This window comes from Oryctolagus cuniculus, chromosome 3, assembly GCF_964237555.1.
Source record: "Oryctolagus cuniculus chromosome 3, mOryCun1.1, whole genome shotgun sequence".
In the NCBI taxonomy this organism is placed as follows: Eukaryota; Metazoa; Chordata; class Mammalia; order Lagomorpha; family Leporidae; genus Oryctolagus; species Oryctolagus cuniculus.
The window spans coordinates 98,480,895-98,498,171 of record NC_091434.1 but is presented as its reverse complement, the minus strand read 5'-3'; the positions used below and the strand labels follow the sequence as shown (position 1 = coordinate 98,498,171).

General features: G+C 38.4%; 1 protein-coding gene across 20 annotated transcripts in view; it reads right to left on the bottom strand.

Annotated features, from left to right (window-relative positions):
- GTDC1 (glycosyltransferase like domain containing 1) overlaps positions 1-17,277 on the bottom strand; it is a 434,789-nt gene that overhangs the window by 57,849 nt on the left and 359,663 nt on the right. For all 20 annotated transcript variants that reach the window (XM_051848726.2, XM_070070977.1, XM_070070979.1 and 17 more), the window contains one exon: positions 16,608-16,952. In XM_051848726.2, the coding sequence (XP_051704686.2) occupies positions 16,608-16,952 (345 nt within the window). The remainder of the gene's footprint in view (positions 1-16,607; positions 16,953-17,277) is intronic.

Sequence of the window (17,277 nt, the reverse complement as noted above, 5' to 3'; positions counted from 1 at the left end):
GGTAATAGCTATCGCCAACAATTACACAGAGACTGGACTCTACTATGATACAACCAGAACTAGGCTATAACTGCTACCCCAAGAATTAGAATAGATTTAATGTTTAAAATCAAGAAGCCTAAGGCAGTGATTCATGAGATGTAAAATTCAATACATCTTAAAATGTTTTTTAGGAATTGAATATATCTATGGTAATAATTACCAAATTTCTATTTTTAGTCCTGATGGCTCATCTGAATAACAGACTTGTATACCAGATTCCAACTTGAAATCTCAACTTGCACTTTTAAAAGGCATCTTTAACTTAATGCATCTAAATATAAACTACTAAAACCTTCTTCTCTCCAATTGGTTTCCTGAGTCTCAGCAAGTCGCACCTTTATTTATTTAGTTGGGCCAAAATCTTTAAAATATATCCTGACCATTACTTATGTTCTCCACTGCTACTGCTCCAGGAAATCATTATATTTGTCTGGATTACTGTAATAAGTTCATGCATTCATTAAGATAGCTTCACTTCATTAAATGGAACAATAAAGGAACAAGGTTTATGTAACAATACCAGGCAGGTGCATGGATAATAAACACAGTCCTCTTCCATGGGGTTCTTTAAGCCAAAGCAGACATTGTCATCTTTAGCAAGTGCCTCCGTGTCTACCATGCACAAGAAAACAGGAACATGGGAGAACATGAATGGGACATTTTTATGGGTCAGGCCTGGAAGTGGTCAGCATGATTTCTGCTTACATTTACTGGATAAGAGTCAATCAACTATCATCATTAAAAAATGGCAATAGAGGCTGAAATATGTGGTCCAACTGTGTTCCTAAAAAATGACAAATTTGGGGGGATACTTAACAAGCTCTTCTATACATTCTTATTCTACAACTCTGGTCCTTGGGCAGCATTTCTGAAATTGGAGAAACAACCTCTCCTTTAGAAGTGGTCTTGTTAAAATCATATTTGACCTTGGCAGGCGAAGTGGGTCAGCTACCTAAGGATCATGTCTAATTTCAGAGTGGAAATACTTTTCTTAGAGAAGCAGCTTTGAAAGATGCCACCCAGAAGAGTAAGGCTGTGCTAAACTGAAGTATAAGAGGCAGTATATGGGTAGTAACAGGCTTACCAGAATGGTATTTCCTAAGGAGTACTGAGGGCCTGATTTCACTTGTAGAACAGGAAGATGATTTGAGCGGAGTGAAAAAATACACACTGGATCACAGAGAGCAAATCAGCTAAAGGAGACTTGCCCATTTCTTTTGGTGGGAAAAGAAATGACGAGAGTTCTATACTAGTTTCTCTGGGACTCAACCAATGATTTTTACATGATTAAGAACAGTTTGTATAGCAGGTGGATGCAGGGAGAAGTATAGTGATGCTGGTTTTTCAGGTGGACAGGCAAAGTGTTTTAGGAGGTAAAGATGGTAAGCGCATCCTTTTGCTTTTGTCTATGTCTCAGAGAAAGTCATCAAAAATGAAAGAACTGGTAAGAGGTGGTTTCAATGGAAGCAGCACCATAATGAAGATAAAATAGGATTTTGGGCAATAAATCTCTCTCTACTCCATAAATACCTCCCTTTCAACATAAAGCCTCTTTAAAGAAATAAGAAAACAAAACTTTCAGAAGGGGCTTGCTACATTATTTATGAACTTATCAAGTGAAAAAAATCCAGACATTTTAATAAAAACTTTGAACTAATGTATCTACTTTGATTGGTATTTAAAAAAGCCAATTATGAACTGGAAAGCTACTGTTAAGCCACTCCACAGCTTTCTGCAAATAGAATGCTGACAAACCACTTGGAATCACTTTTCCAAAGTTTCGGTTTCTGAAGGTCAAATAACTGTAACTGCTTAATAATAAAGAAGCAAAGAAGTCCCTCTAAATATCTCTCAGCTCTGATGGGCTTATATTCTGCTCCTTAGGTGAGGTATTAGCAAAGCTTATTTATTTTCATTTCCAAGGCTTTTATTTGCTCATTCCCTTGTGGTAAAGCTGATTTCCATGATGATTCCCTTCTTAATTTTAATACCCTTTTTACTCATCATATAGACATAAGAATTTTCCATAAAATAATGAAATCCTTGTGAAGCAAATGAAGACAACTCAGAGAGTAAAGTAAACTAGCTCTATTTTCAATTAATTGATCCACTCACATGTGCATATAAGATTTTTTTAAACCTAGGAAAATAAGGTTAATTAACATAAAAAAGCCTCACTCGTCTAGATGCTGAATTTTGTATTTTACCCATGCTGCCTTAAGTGCCTTGATTTCCCAGTAATGACCTAGTTCTCCTAATGAGGAACATTAACCCCTGGCTGTAGCTGTCCAGGACTTAATTGTCAACTGCAGCTGAAATAGGGGAGTTTGCCGATCAGCAGGTATGCGGTATATTAACTCATGTCATTTCAACCCCTAATAAATAAATCTGTTGCTAAGGCAACAGGAAGATCAGCTCTATCAGTATTCTCCCCTCCCAGTAGCCAAGCTCCCCCCCCCCCCCCCGCCTCTTTGGGAGGAAACTGACTTTCACACCAAGCTTGGGGAAAAAGAAGGGAATTAACTACATGTAACCATAATTAGAAGTAACATCATGTCTCATCTTAGAAACATATCTAAATTAATGAAAAAGGACAGCAAAGACAGAAATGTTTTTGACTAAGATCACGATAAATTATTTCCTTTAACAGGAGATAGGCACTATGAGGTACACATTAGAGTAAGAACAAATCTCAAATATTTCACCTCTTTTTGTTTCTGAATTTTCCCTTTGTTTAACCACCAAAGATGCTAGCCCAAAGAGTGCTGAAATAGCTAATCAGTGGCACAGCCAACAAAGACGATACAAGAGGAAAAGAGAAAAACCTTACATAATTCATAATAGTTATTGCTAGTCTACATTGGTATTCTTTGGTGTGACTGAGTTTAAAAAAAAAAAAAAAAAAAAACATAAAAATCCGGACACCAAATATCAGTTTGGGTAACCTGGAAAAGACATCAGATCTCATTCACTTGGGATTTAAAATAAGTTTTGAAAGTGAGTTCAATGGCTTGTTTTCAAATGACTTAACATACGAATGATTGTGAAGAGTAGGAGAGAAAATAATATACATGAATCATCCCTTCTGGCTTTCTTTTCTCTTCTTTTAAAAGAAATCATTTGAGAAGCAGAGAGAAAGAGAGAGAGAGAGAGAGAGAGAGAGAGAGTATTTTTCCATCTACTGGTTCATTCCCTAAATGGCTGCAGCAGCCAGAGTAGGCCAGAATAAAAAATTTACTCAGTGACTCTAACACGAATGGCAAGAGCCCAGGTACTTCAGCCATCACCACTGCCTTCCCCGGTCTCCACAAGAAGGAAGGGAGTGTCAGGATCTAGGGATGAGTACTGAATTCAAGGTATTCTGATATGGAATGCAGACATTTTTCTTTGGTGCTTTATCTGCTATGTTAAATACCTGCTTATGACCACACAGAGTTACTTTGGCTTTTTTTTTTTTTTTTAATATTCACTATATTTATTTAAAAGACAAAGTTACAGAGAGAGGTAGAGACAGAGGGAGAGGTCTTCAATCCACTGGTTCACTCCCCAGATGGCTGCAATGGCTGGAGCTGTGCCCAATCGAAGCCAGGAGCCACGAGCTTCTTCCCGGTCTCCCACGTGGGTGCAGGGGCCCAAGGACTTGGGCCATCTTCTACTGCTTTCCCAGGCCATAGCAGAGAGCCAGATCGGAAGAGGAGCAGCCGGGACTAGAACTGGTGCCCATATGGGATGCTTGTGCTTCAGGCCAGGGCTTTAACCCACTGTGCCACAGCGCCGGCCCCAGTTACTTTGGTTTTAATCAGTTTGGACCTTTCTCTTCAAACACTACTACTCTCTCTGTTAAAATGAATCAATCTATTTTAACAAACTCCTGAAGGATTTCTATTTACAATTCTTATAAAGCATTTAAGGAAAAAAAAAATAAAAAGAACATTGGTTTTGTAAAACCAATTATCTCTACCTGTCATTTGGTAAATTGAATACTTCCATATTTTCATTGTCATTCTTTACAGGAAGAGAAACTTGTCCTCAACAGGACTTATTGAGTAGTAAGAGTCATTTTCTCAAAACCAAAAAATCACCTTATAATTCATTATTATCAACAGTAAGTAATATTGGCTAAGTAGTTCTACAGGCCAGGTACTCTAGCTAGATGATACTGGAAAAAAAAATCCCTCCAAACACACACACGAAAAACTCCTAAAGTATTTTGGGACCTAAAATAAATGACGCCAGCTAAAACATGAAATGAGTAGGGCTAGAAGGCATGTAGAATGTGTAAAGTTGCGTTACACGATTATGTGGTGCACTGGACTGCACAGTGCCCTTGGTGCATGGAAATTCACCGTCAGAGGAATTCACACATCACTGGAATTTAAATCAGGGCAGTTGTCTGTGGAAGGCAGAGAATTTCAGGGCATCTCTAAAGAAGTGCAGTAGTAACTATCCTCAATGAAAGACAGAAAGAACCATATATTATGAGTGATAGAAGGATATTACTCCCATACAAGAGAGGAAAGAGAAATAATTAAAGACAGTGTGGAGAAAGCCTTAGTGACTAGGAAGGAGAAATACATTGAAGTCAACACCAGCAGTCATATACATGAGATAAAAATGTGTACTGAAGAAATGATCTTCCTATTCACCCAAATATTCACTCACGCATCCATATCCACCCATCCACTCATTTGTATCACCCAGACAAATACTTCCCTACTCACTTAGTCCTGATCTATGATGGTAAGTAAAGTCTAGTACAAAAATCTCATCAAAAGAATGGTGACAGAAAGAAGCAAAGGCATTAAGGTTTTTGAGCAGTTGAAGGTGACTGTCAAAAGCATACCATAATCAAACATCATCTTTTGTAGCAATTAGCATGTTTATGAAATGAGTCAGGTTTAAAGAAATTTTAACCATGTTAGACAGGAAAGGGTAACAAGAGGTTTAGTTTATGATTTCTAGAGATAACAATACCGAGACAGTAATGACTGTAGGTGGAAGTTCTTTATGCTGACACAATGTGTTAGTTAAAAATATCTCGGGAGGAAATGAGAAACTGATTGTTGATTTTCTTCATATGTTCAATGGTTTGGAAAATAGCAAGGTACTTACTAGTGGAATTTTGAATATTATACATGGGATTTGGGGTAAATCATTTAAAAAACACATTTATTTTCATTTTATTTGAGACACACACACACACACACACACACACAGAGAGGGAGAGAGAGAGAGAGAGATTGGTTGGCTGATTTTCCATCCTCTGGTTTACTCCCCAAATGCCCACAGTAGCCCGGGCCAGGCCAGGCTGAAGCCAAGAGGCTAGAATTCATTCCAGGTCTCCCATGTGAGTGGCAGCATTCCAAGTATTTGAGCCATCATCTGCTGTCTTCTGGGTATGCATTAGCAGGTAGCTGGTTTGAAGGCAGAGTAACTGAGACTTCAACCAAGCAATCAGACATGGAGCGCAGGTACTGCAACCAATGGCATAACCACTGTGTCTAAAGCCCATCCTACGCTATTTTTTTGGTCATGAATTTTCTAATACTTCTTTTCCTATTACTTACTCAAAATCCTGAAATAGATTTCCATAGATTCATCTAATCATGCTATGTTAGAGGACAAGACAATCATATTAGGTGATATAGCACATAATAATTTTAGTAAGGTATTTGATTATATATTTTCAAGGATTCTAGTAGAATTCTCTAGAGAGCTTTCCTTCTCCAAATGCCAGAGTTCATTTGAAATTCTTCAAGAACAAAAGTAAACAATCTCCCTGAAAACGCCCTCCTCCTCACCCCCCACTCTCCCCTCCCCCCCCCCCAAAAAAAATCTAGGCAAAAGAAGGTAACGGAAGAAAACATCACTGAATTTGGAATGACTATCGTCAATTTGAAATTTATTATTCATGTGAGCTTTGTTTAATTGATGGAGAAATACAGAATTGGTTAGATGATTTCTTTCAAAAAGCTATTAGCAATTATTCCTAGTGCATCTGAAAATTAGCTACTTATAACAATTAGCTATGGGCTAGGTATTCCTAACATTAAAGATTATTTAACTGTGAAAATGGTTAGTGCCACTGGAAATCATCTATGGCATAATTTTTAGAGATGGGAACAAATAAGATGGATCAAGGCTCTGAAGGGGTACAATGAAAGGCAGGTGGCCATCCCACAACTAGACTAATAAGGAGGACTATTATTCTGTCAGGATCATTTTTCTCTTAAAAAATAAGATTTATACTCAACACTGAAACAGAATAAATAATTTTAGTGTCCAAATACTAGCACTTTTCTATTCACATCCTGGCACCTTCTGAAGACTGAACTCCAAAAAGTATTCTATTATAAGGTAATGACTAGTAACATCTGAGTGATTTAAGATGGCCTACTCATCAAACTCTTCCTACATTATCTCAGCAACAAGAAAACTAAGATAAGTTTGCTTTGGCCCGAACAGCATATCATCCAATCATCCAACACACATCCTTTCAGAAGGCAGTCATCAATTTTGTTTTCAAACCTGCATTTTTAAACCTCAGAGAGTCAAAAGAATGAAAAAAGAGCAATTTATTTTACTACCAAGTAATAAAACATAATTTCTCCCTTTATATCAATCATTCAGTTAGAAATCACTCATGTTTCTAAAAATATAGTATGACAAATCCTTTCAATATTAAGGTACATGTTCTACTTCAGTGATTTACCTAACCATGTTTCAAATCTGTTTTTATTTTCAGTGACTGGATCTTGTCCTTTCCAAATTCACATCCTTAACTATAATCAATTTTGCATAAATTGACTTATCATTACTTTATGGAAAATGCTGCAAACATCACATAGATCATAAAAAGTAATTCTAGTTTAAGTGAAACGTTCTGCTGACTTCTCCACATCTCAAGTGATGAGGTCATGGTGGAACTTATAACTTTAGCTACTCTAATAATTTCAAACTTCTTAATATGCCTCACGGCCCACTCCTTCCTTATCTTTCTTAACCAGAATACACCCACTTACGGGCTACTCAGGGGGGTTTTAAAATCAGAACAGAATCTCTTATATCATAGATCTCTATCCTATGGCTTCCTAACTGCTTGGCTCATGTGAGGCAAATCCTATTTGATCTAAGAGGGTTTTCTTATATATGATGCACATTTGTTTGCTATCAACTGCTAAGCCAAAAACTGTAACATAATATGTTACAAGTCAAGGCAAGAAATTTAGTCTGTGAGAACTAAAAATTATGGTGGCAGCCATCTTTCTAAATATGTTATTATCAATTCCATTTGGCAGTGGTTTGCAAAGGGTGGTCTTTGAATTCCTGGGATGATATAAGACCTTTTCAAGAAGAGTGCAAGTTAAATTATTTTTATACTAGTACTAAGGTGTCATTTGCCTACTTCACTGTGTTCACATATTCCTTAACAGTGCAAAAACACTGATGGGTAAAATTGTTAGTGCCTTAGCATGATTGAAGGCAATGAACTAGCAGACATTGTTTTCTTCAAGACCTGCATCTGCAGTAAAAGGAGAAAAAAAAAAAAAAAAAGGAAAACAAAGTTTGTTTCACTTAGGACTGGATACAAAGAAGCAGTAAAATTATTAATTTTATTATGTCTCATCCCTCTGAAACAGACTTTTTTATATTCTATGTAACAAAATGGGGAATATACATGAAGCACTATTACTATACAATAGCTGTTTTAAAAGTGTATGAATTGAGTTCTGAGCTAAACTAGCTACCTTTTTCAGGAGATACCAAGTTCATTTAAAAGAAAAACTGATATAAAATCATAATTAATCAGATTTGGATATTTGGCCTTCATTTTATCAAATACGAACCATGTGAACCTGTCACTTTCAGGAACAACTGATGTATTTGTTGCAAGGATAAATTCAAGATTTAAATGAACAACAGAATTTTGGAAAACCTGTATCTATACCGTGAGTTTGACACCTTCCTAAGATTATAATTTCTCTTATGAGATCAGTGACAATATTAATAAATGTGATTTTCTGAAAGTGTGTAATGATTTGTGTCAACAGTGGGAAGATCTGCATTATTCAGTGGATTTATATTTTCCAAGTGACCAATACATGACCAATACAAAATTCATTCAAACTTTAAGTAACAGAGCATGAAGAATCCATTGACGTGGTTTCAGATTCTATACTGCAACTAACCTTTAAGAAACTCCTGTTTGATTTCCACATGCAGAAGCATGAAACAAGATCCCTACCTTTCACCTTACACAAAAATCCACTCAACATGGATTAAAGATCTAAATCTATGATCCGACACCATAAAATTATTAGAGAACATTGGAGAAACCCTGCAAGATATAGGCACAGGCAAAGACTTCTTGGAAAAGACCCCAGAGGCACAGGCAGTCAAAGCCAAAATTAACTATTGGGATTACATCAAATTGAGAAGTTTCTGTACTGCAAAAGAAACAGGAAAGTGAAGAGGCAACCGACAGAATGAGAAAAAATATTTGCAAATCATGCAACTGATAAAGGATTAATAACCAGAATCTACAGAGATCAAGAAACTCCACAACAACAAAACAAACAACCCACTTAAGAGATGGGCCAAGGACATCAGTAGACATTTTTCAAAAGAGGAAATCCAAATGGCCAACAGGCACATGAAAAAATCTTCAGGATCACTAGCTATCAGGGAAATGCAAATCAAAACCACAATAAGGTTTCACCTCACCCCGGTTAGAATGGCTCACATACAGAAATCTACCAACAATAGATGCTGGCAAGGATGTGGGGAAAAAGAGACACTAACCCAATGTTGGTAGGAATGCAAACTGGTAAAGTCACTATGGAAGTCAGTTTGGAGATTCCTTAGAAACCTGAATATAATCCTACCATACAACCCAACCATCCCACTCCTTGGAATTTACCCAAAGGAAATTAAATTAGCAAATAAAAGAGCTGTCTGTACCTTAATGTTTATTGCAGCTCAATTCACAATAGCTAAAACCTGGAATCAACCCAAATGCCCATTAACAGTAGACTGGATAAAGAAATTACGGGATATGTACTCTATAGAATACTATACAGCAGTAAAAAACAATGAAATCCAGTCATTTGCAACAAAATGGAGGAATCTGGAAAACATCATGCTGAGTGAAATAAGCCAGTCCCAAAGGGACAAATATCATATGTTCTCCCTGATTGGTGACAACTAACTGAGCACCAAAAAGAAAACCTGTTGAAGTGAAATGGACACTATGAGAAACAATGACTTGATCAGCCCTTGTCCTGATTGTCGAGGAACAACTTAATACTTTTTTATCCCATTTAGTGTTTTGTTGTTGTTGTTGTTCTACTCAATACTATTGGCTGAACTCTTTTATTTTATTTATTTATTTATTTTTTTTGGTGCCCCCTCTGAGGCACGAACTCAGGACCTTCTGAACTCTTTTATTAACACACAATTACTCTTAGATGTTTAAATTTAACTGAAAAGTGATCCCTGTTAAATATAAGAGTGGGAATAAGAGAGGGAGGAGATGTACAGTTTGGCACATGCTCAATTGGACTTGCCCCAAATGGTAGAGTTAGATATGTGCCTGGGACTCCAATTCAATCCCATCAAGGTGGCATGTACCAATGCCATCTCACTAGTCAAAATGATCAGTTTCCATTCATAATTGATCATAATGATAGGATTAAGAGTCAAAGGGATCACATAAACAAGACCAGTGTCCTCTAATACTAACTGATAGAATAAAAAAGGGAGAGAACAATCCAACATGGGAAGTGAGATACACAGCAGACCCATAGAATGGCAGATGTTCTAAACAGCACCCTGGCCTCAGAATCAGCCCTTAAGGCATTCGGATCCAGCTAAAAAGCCCATGAGAATATTTCAGGCATGGAAAGCCAAGACACTGTGGCAAAAAACAAAAACAAAAACAAAACAAAAAAACCCTAAATGAAAGATCTCTGTGAGTGAAATCCCAGCGGAAAGAATGGGCCATCAAAGAAGGAGGTACCTTTCTCTGAAGGGAGGAGAGAACTTCCACTTTGACTATGGCCTTGTCTAACTAAGATCGGAGTTGGCGAACTCAACAGGCTTCCATAGCCTTGGCAGCTCATGACAAGAGCCTCGGGTGATTACTGACGTCATAAACAAGAGTGTAAATTGTTAAATCAGCAATAGGAGTCCCTGTGCATTTATTCTCCATGTAGGATCTCTGTCCTTAATGTGTTGTACTATGTGAATCAATGTTATAACTGCTACTAAAACAATACTCTATACTTTTGTTTCTGTGTGTGTGCAAACTGTTGAAATCTTTACTTAGTATATACTAAATTGATCTTCTGTATATAAAGATAATTGAAAATGAATCTTGATATGAATGGGATGGGAGAGGGAGCGGGAGATAGAAGGGTTGTGGGTGGGAGGGAAGTTATAGGGGGAAAAAAGCCACTGTAGTCCAAAAGCTGTACTTTGGAAATGTATATTTATTACATAAAAATTAAAAAAAAAGAAACTCCTGTTTGTCAAGTTCCGGTAAAGTTATCAAAGAAAAACATCTACAATAACCTGAGTAGAATACTAAAATACATACTCCTTTTCCAGGTCTATCTCCTTGCAAGGTAGACTTTTCTCTATAAAGTTCCACCAAAACAATGTAATGCAACAGACTGTGTACTTAAGCAGCATTAAGAATCCAACACTTGGGGCCTGCATTGCAGGACAGCAATTAATTTTTGCCTCTTGCAATGCCTGCATCCCATATTGGAGTGCCAGTTCAAGTCCTGGCTACTCCATTTATGATCTGGTTCAAAGCTAATGCATCTGGGAAAGCAGTAGAAGATGGCCCAGGTACTGGGCCCCTGCCACCTACATGAGAGACCTAGATGGAGATCCAATCTGGCTTTAGCCTGGAGCAGCCCTGGCTGTTGTGGGCATTTGGGAAGTGAACCATAGGATGGAAGATCTCTCTCAGTCTCTCTGGCTTTCAAATAAATAAATCTATCTTTTAATAAATGGCAAGTCTCTTCCACATAGACATTATAGATTTACAGATATGTAAAACAGTGCCACTTTTCTTACTTTTTTTGTTTAGATCATAGTTATTTTTCATACATGTACATTATGTTAATGTGTATTTGGTTCCTTACTATTATTATTTTATCTGTTTTAGAGGGAGAGACACATACATACACACACATACAGTGAGAGACAGAGAGACTCCTATCTGCTGGTTCAATCTTCAAAAGACCTCACTGGCTAGTGCTGAGCCTAGGGCCAGAGACAAGAGCTAGGAACTTAATCCAGGTCTTTCACATGAATGGGACCCAATTACTTGAGTTGTTAGCTGCAGCTCCTCAGGGTCTGCATTAGCAGGAAGCTGGAAACAGGATCCAGAAATGATCATTGGACCCAGGCACTCTGATATGGGATACGGGCTTCTTAATTGCTAGGTCAAACATATGCCCCTGTTATTATTTTTAAATGATTTAAGGTAGACTTAATATTTTTCCCCTCGGGGGCAAGTGTTGTGGCATAGCAGGTAAAACCAAAACCTGCAACACCAGCATCCTATATGGGAACCATATGGGTTTGATTCCCAGCTGCTTCATTCTTTTCAGCTTCCTGCTAATATGCCTGGAAAAGCAGCAGCAGATGGCCCAAGTACCTGGCCCCTGTACCATGTAGGAGACCTGGTAGAAGCTTCTGGCTCCTGGCTTCAGGCTGGCCCAGCCCCAGCCACTGTGGCCATTTGGGGAGTGTAGCAGCAGATAGAAGACATCTCTTTCTCTTTCTTCCTTTCTCTCTGTAACTTTTTCAAATAAATAAATAAATCTTTAAAAAAATTTCCTTCCATTTTAATTTCTAATACAGTAAATACTGATACAATGAGCAAGAGCTCATTGGTGTCCCATTTTTTTTTTTTTTATTTTAAAGACTTATTTATTTATTTGAAAGGCAGAGTTACACACAGAGAGAGGGGGAGGCAGAGGGAGAGAGAGAAAGTCTTCCATCACTGGTTCATTTCCCAATTGGCGGCGATGGCTAGAGCTGTGCCCATCTGAAGCCAGGAGCCAAGAACTTCTTTCAGGTCTCTCACGAGGGTGCAGGGGCCCAAGGACTTGGGCCATCTTGTACTGCTTTCCCAGGCCATAGCAGAGAGCTGGATTGGCAGTGGAGCCGCTGGGACTTGAACCAGAACCATATGGGATGCTGGCTGTGCAGGCGGCGGCTTTACCCACTGCGCCACAGCGCGGGCCCCAAGTCCCACTCATTTTTAAGATCGTGAAGAGGTCCTGAGAACAGAGCCTGGGCCCTTCAGGTTGGAGAATGTGATTTTTTTTTTTTTTTTTTTGACAGGCAGAGTGGACAGTGAGAGCGAGAGAGACAGACAGAAAGGTCTTCCTTTGCCGTTGGTTCACCCTCCAAAGGCTGCCGCGGCCAGCGCGCTGCGGCCGATGCACCACGCTGCCGATGGCAGGAGCCAGGTGCTTCTCCTGGTCTCCCATGGGGTGCAGGGCCCAAGTACTTGGGCCATCCTCCACAGCACTTCCTGGCCACAGCAGAGAGCTGGCCTGGAAGAGGGGCAACTGGGACAGAATCCGGTGCCCCGACCGGGACTAGAACCCGGTGTGCTGGCGCCGCAAGGCGGAGGATTAGCTTAGTGAGCCGTGGCGTTGGTGAGAATGTGATCTTTCAGTGTCTTCCAAATTTGCGTTTTCTCTCCCTCCAGCAGAGTGTCTTTTGTGTCCATTATAATGTAGAGAATATTTACATAAAGGTTGAGCCTGGCACAATGTTACAGCACTTGTATAATAGAAAGAAAAGTTTTTTTTAAAAAAAAAAAAAACAAGCATTGCCAATTACTCTCTATTTTTTACAGGTCTTTCTCTATAAGTCATTTCTATTAACTGTGCCTTTGCTATAGATGTTTATAACAAAACATTAAAGACTGGGTAGAAAGGAGAAAACAAATTACTCTGCAGAGAACTCAGCAACTCTGCTAAAATACTGTCAGTTATTTATCTACTGTCAGCAGAGGTTGCACACTATAATCCTTGACAAGCTCAGATTCAGAAAGACTGAAGAGAGGGGGCAAGCATTGCATTTAAGGGCCTGTTCTCATGCACAGACATTTTAACACAGATTTAAAGCCAGAATGTATCTTCCAGAAAATGTCACTTTTGATTTTGATACATATCCTAGCAAGTAGGCTCTACATTTGGTTGACTTAGTACAAGATATGTTAGAGGCTAACACTATATTTTAGACCATTCATGATCCCAGGGTGGAACTAACACAATGAGGTCAGCATCACTCCATTTTTAGCGTTGGCCACGGCAACTGCATGATTTCATGGGCATATGTTTTATGATAAGGAGGAGGGCTTTATTTTTGTTTAGCTAGGCAAGGTAATGACAGGGTCCAGTGTCCATTTCTCCTTTATGCTCACAGGGGAAACAGTCATCAACGCATTCCCCTGCCATGAAATACCTTCTCTCTGGATCACACACATAGCTAAGGTAAAAATGCAACAGACGGAAGCCGACGACTCTAATCCCATCCCTCGCCCCCATCTTCGAGCAGGTAGTCATAGGAGCTCATAATACTGAGGAGAAGATGTGGGGGGCTCCAACTGAGCTGGTTGAATAAGTAACACAGCCCTGGTCATTTCTAGTAGAAACCGTGGTTGCCTTTTGGTAGAATACATTTCATATTGACTGGTCAATTATATGATTTCTACCCATACGATCAGGGGTCTAAATAAATGTGTGCTTGTAGCTGGGGATGTTTGATGAATGCTGAACCAGAATCTTAATTTTCTAATTCATATTCACCAATTAAAAATAAGCTGTATTTTTATGAGCAAATTTACATAAATCAGATGATAAAGCATCTACCACTATAGGGTAGGAGTTCAGCTCACAACATTTGCATATATTCTCCTAAAGAAAATATAGGCATTTTAGATTTTCATTGAAGAGTCTTGCTGCGCTGGAACTCTAATGGGCTTAGAACAGTAAATTTTGAAGAAACTGATTGCTACCCCTGTAGCTAGTAAATGTCTGCCTAGACCCAGTGGCATTTGAAAAAAGTGTTTTATCATAAAATTATCCCAGCAGAGTCCATTCTGCAAGATAACATCATCATCATCATCATCAGTACTCCATGCAGGACCCAACAGCTCTGGCACAATATTGCCAGTCATTTATCTGTTGTCAGCACAGGTTACACACTGTAATCCTTGACTGCCTCGGAATTAGAATGTCTTTGATGTCCCCACAAGAGTTTTTTGCCCGAAGGCTTTACCAATGCTCGGCGGCTCAGTGTTTATTCCTCGTAATCTTCCTCTCATCTCCAGGCTAGCAGTGACAGATGGTTATGGGCACACAATAGTATTAAGAGTTTGATATTTTTTTTATGCTGTGCTCTCTGTACAACAAATAGCTATCAGACGCGGGCCAGAGAGCTGACATGGCTCGCTTAGGTAATGGCAAACAAACAGCTCGGGTTGATGCTTTCTGTCATTTCCCCTCCTAACCCTGCTTGTTTTCATTGTATACTCTCAAAGGTAAACTATATTAACCTTATAGACTGTTATTAAAAAGATATATCTATATGAGCATAAAGTGCTTTTCTTTTCTCTTTTTCTTACTCTTTTGATTATGAAAGTAATACTGCTGACATATTGAACAAATATCGAATGTCAACATAAATTTTTAGTGTGTGATAATATCCCCCTTCATATAGCTGTGTGTCAGGCGGGAACCTACGGATGATGCATAGCAGTAAATAACCCAAACAAAATTAGTTCTCTTGTCAGCTTCTACCTTGTATGTCCCCAGGCATCAGTAAAATTGACTGCACGCTAGATTTTCAAAATTAGCCCTAATGTTAGCTATGTGTCTGGCAACCTCCAAGTTTCCAATGTTCTACTATATTACCCGTAAGGATGAATGTGTTACTTTTATATTTTGGCATTTACTCTTGCTGATGCGGCTTTTTTCCCTCTTCTCCAAATTAAAAATAATTTAGCTTTAACAATAAGAACGTTCACAAACATAAGGCTGCATCTCTTTAAGCAACTAACTTTAGGCAATCAAATTAAATTAAAGCAAAAATATACAAAGGAAGAGAGGGAATTATTCAATTTAATATTGTTAATTTTATTAACATAGCTCTGTCTTATTTTGTGCAAAGTACTGAATACCATGGCTCTCACTCTTTCCCCTGTATTGCTATTTTGTAACAGCACTCTGCAAATTATTTAATTTAACGTTTTTATGAAAACCCAGAGCCAAACTTTTTAGAACTGATTCTCTTGCAATGAAAATTACTTCAGAGATGACCAAAGATTAGCAGAATAAAAGAAAGGGCTTTCTAGAAGGGAGTAAATGGTGACATCTATTTTACCTTGAACAGGTTAATCTCATCGAGACCCACTGCATTTGAAAAAGACATAAAAGAATACTGAACACTGTCACATTCTAAGTAAAATACGAGTATGGTGTACAAACATACGATTCTCCCTTGGAAAGGCTATGCTGGACAAATGAAGACGAACAACAAATACAAAAACACACACACCAGCTTTCGATCTCTAAATTCTACATTCATACATTTAGAGTCAAAGACAAAAATCTCTTTAGGTACCAGATGCTGCAGATCAACCGGGAGAGCTTCTGGAGTTTTAACGTGCCGGAAGTCAAATCCTCGGCAAAGGCGCTTTGCCCGGCCGGTGTGGCGTGCTTATTACTTCACCTGCAAACAGTGGCTCTCAGAAAATCGGACCTAATGATCAGCCCAGCATTTCCGTAATAAAGATTCCATAATCTGTGGGGGAGGTGAACTCTAATCAGGCCACATGCAGATTAAACTAACTGGGAGGAATAAAAACTAGATTAAAATGTTCGTGCTTAATACCAGAAGATTATCAGGACATTTTACCTCCTTAAATCCTAATTTATAGGAGCCGGGGTTAAGTTTATGAGTGTATATTTGGTGGGATTACGTGCTGCAGTTGATTTTCCCCAGTTTAGAAAAGACTTTGCTAGAATGTATTTTGCTTAGCGCAATGCAGAGGCATTTGGGAGAAGGGAAATAATTTCAAATGTACTGATACATATCATGACAAGTCAGATGAAGCCACCCAGTGAAACCAAAGAGGTAAATAATGGAAATTGTTCTTGTTTTAATGGTTAAAATGCTTTATCAGTGTGTATATAGGAGATACTTATTTGATAACTATGTACATGTAAAGGTATAAAATGGAATCTAGTTTTTCCAGTTCGGAACTTCTTGAGCAACGTTTTATTTCCCAGAAGTGCTGCACTACTATTGTTAGTAGAGCAAATCACTTCATATAATTATTTGTAATTCTAATGTAATCTAAGCACATATCCATTAATAAAAAGACACTGAATAGTGCCACTATGGCACCACATTGGTAGTACCACCACATTAAAATGATCTTTTTCTAAAGCTATAGGGAAAGCAAATTAATAAGTTATCAGAATATTTGTCATTTATCTCTCTTACTAACTTGGCATGTCTTCACTTACCACCTATGAGGCCAGACAATGTGCAATGGTCTTTGCTGATCATCAGCTTCACCCAAAATGTCACAGGGATTAAGAGTCAGATTTTGTTTCTTTTCTCCATGATGAGAGCTTGAATTATTTGATGAGTTGGACTTGTCCAAGTCTGACTCCTTCCACAATGAGTTACCCATGTTTCCCTCTTGGGCAATATCCAGGCCAGGGTGTCCATCATATACTGAATTAGAATTCTTCAATACATTTTCAGACTCTCTCTGCTCTGGAAGGGCCATGGACGGAGGGGCGTCACTGTTTCCTGAAAGGCTGAGCATCTTCTGCAGATGGGTTGCTTTGTGCTTGGACATGAATCTGTCATGAAAAGGAAGGCAGCACATTTTTAGTGAAAGAAATATGTAAAATGTGCCCTTTGTTTTCCTGTAAGAACACAGTAATTATGAGACTGAGAAAATATAAAGACATTATAACAAAGATCCTAGAAAAAGTATAAAAGTAGTAGTCACCAAACAAAAAATCAGAAGTTTAAAATTAATCTGGGCTCTCTTTGAGTGATTTCCAAAGTCTCTGTGGCCTTAAGATGTGCACGACACATCCTGTAAAACCTAGACTAGAGAGATGGCCTACTGCTTTCCCCTCCCTTATCTTTCTAGACTTCCATGTTGTGTTTCCCCATCAC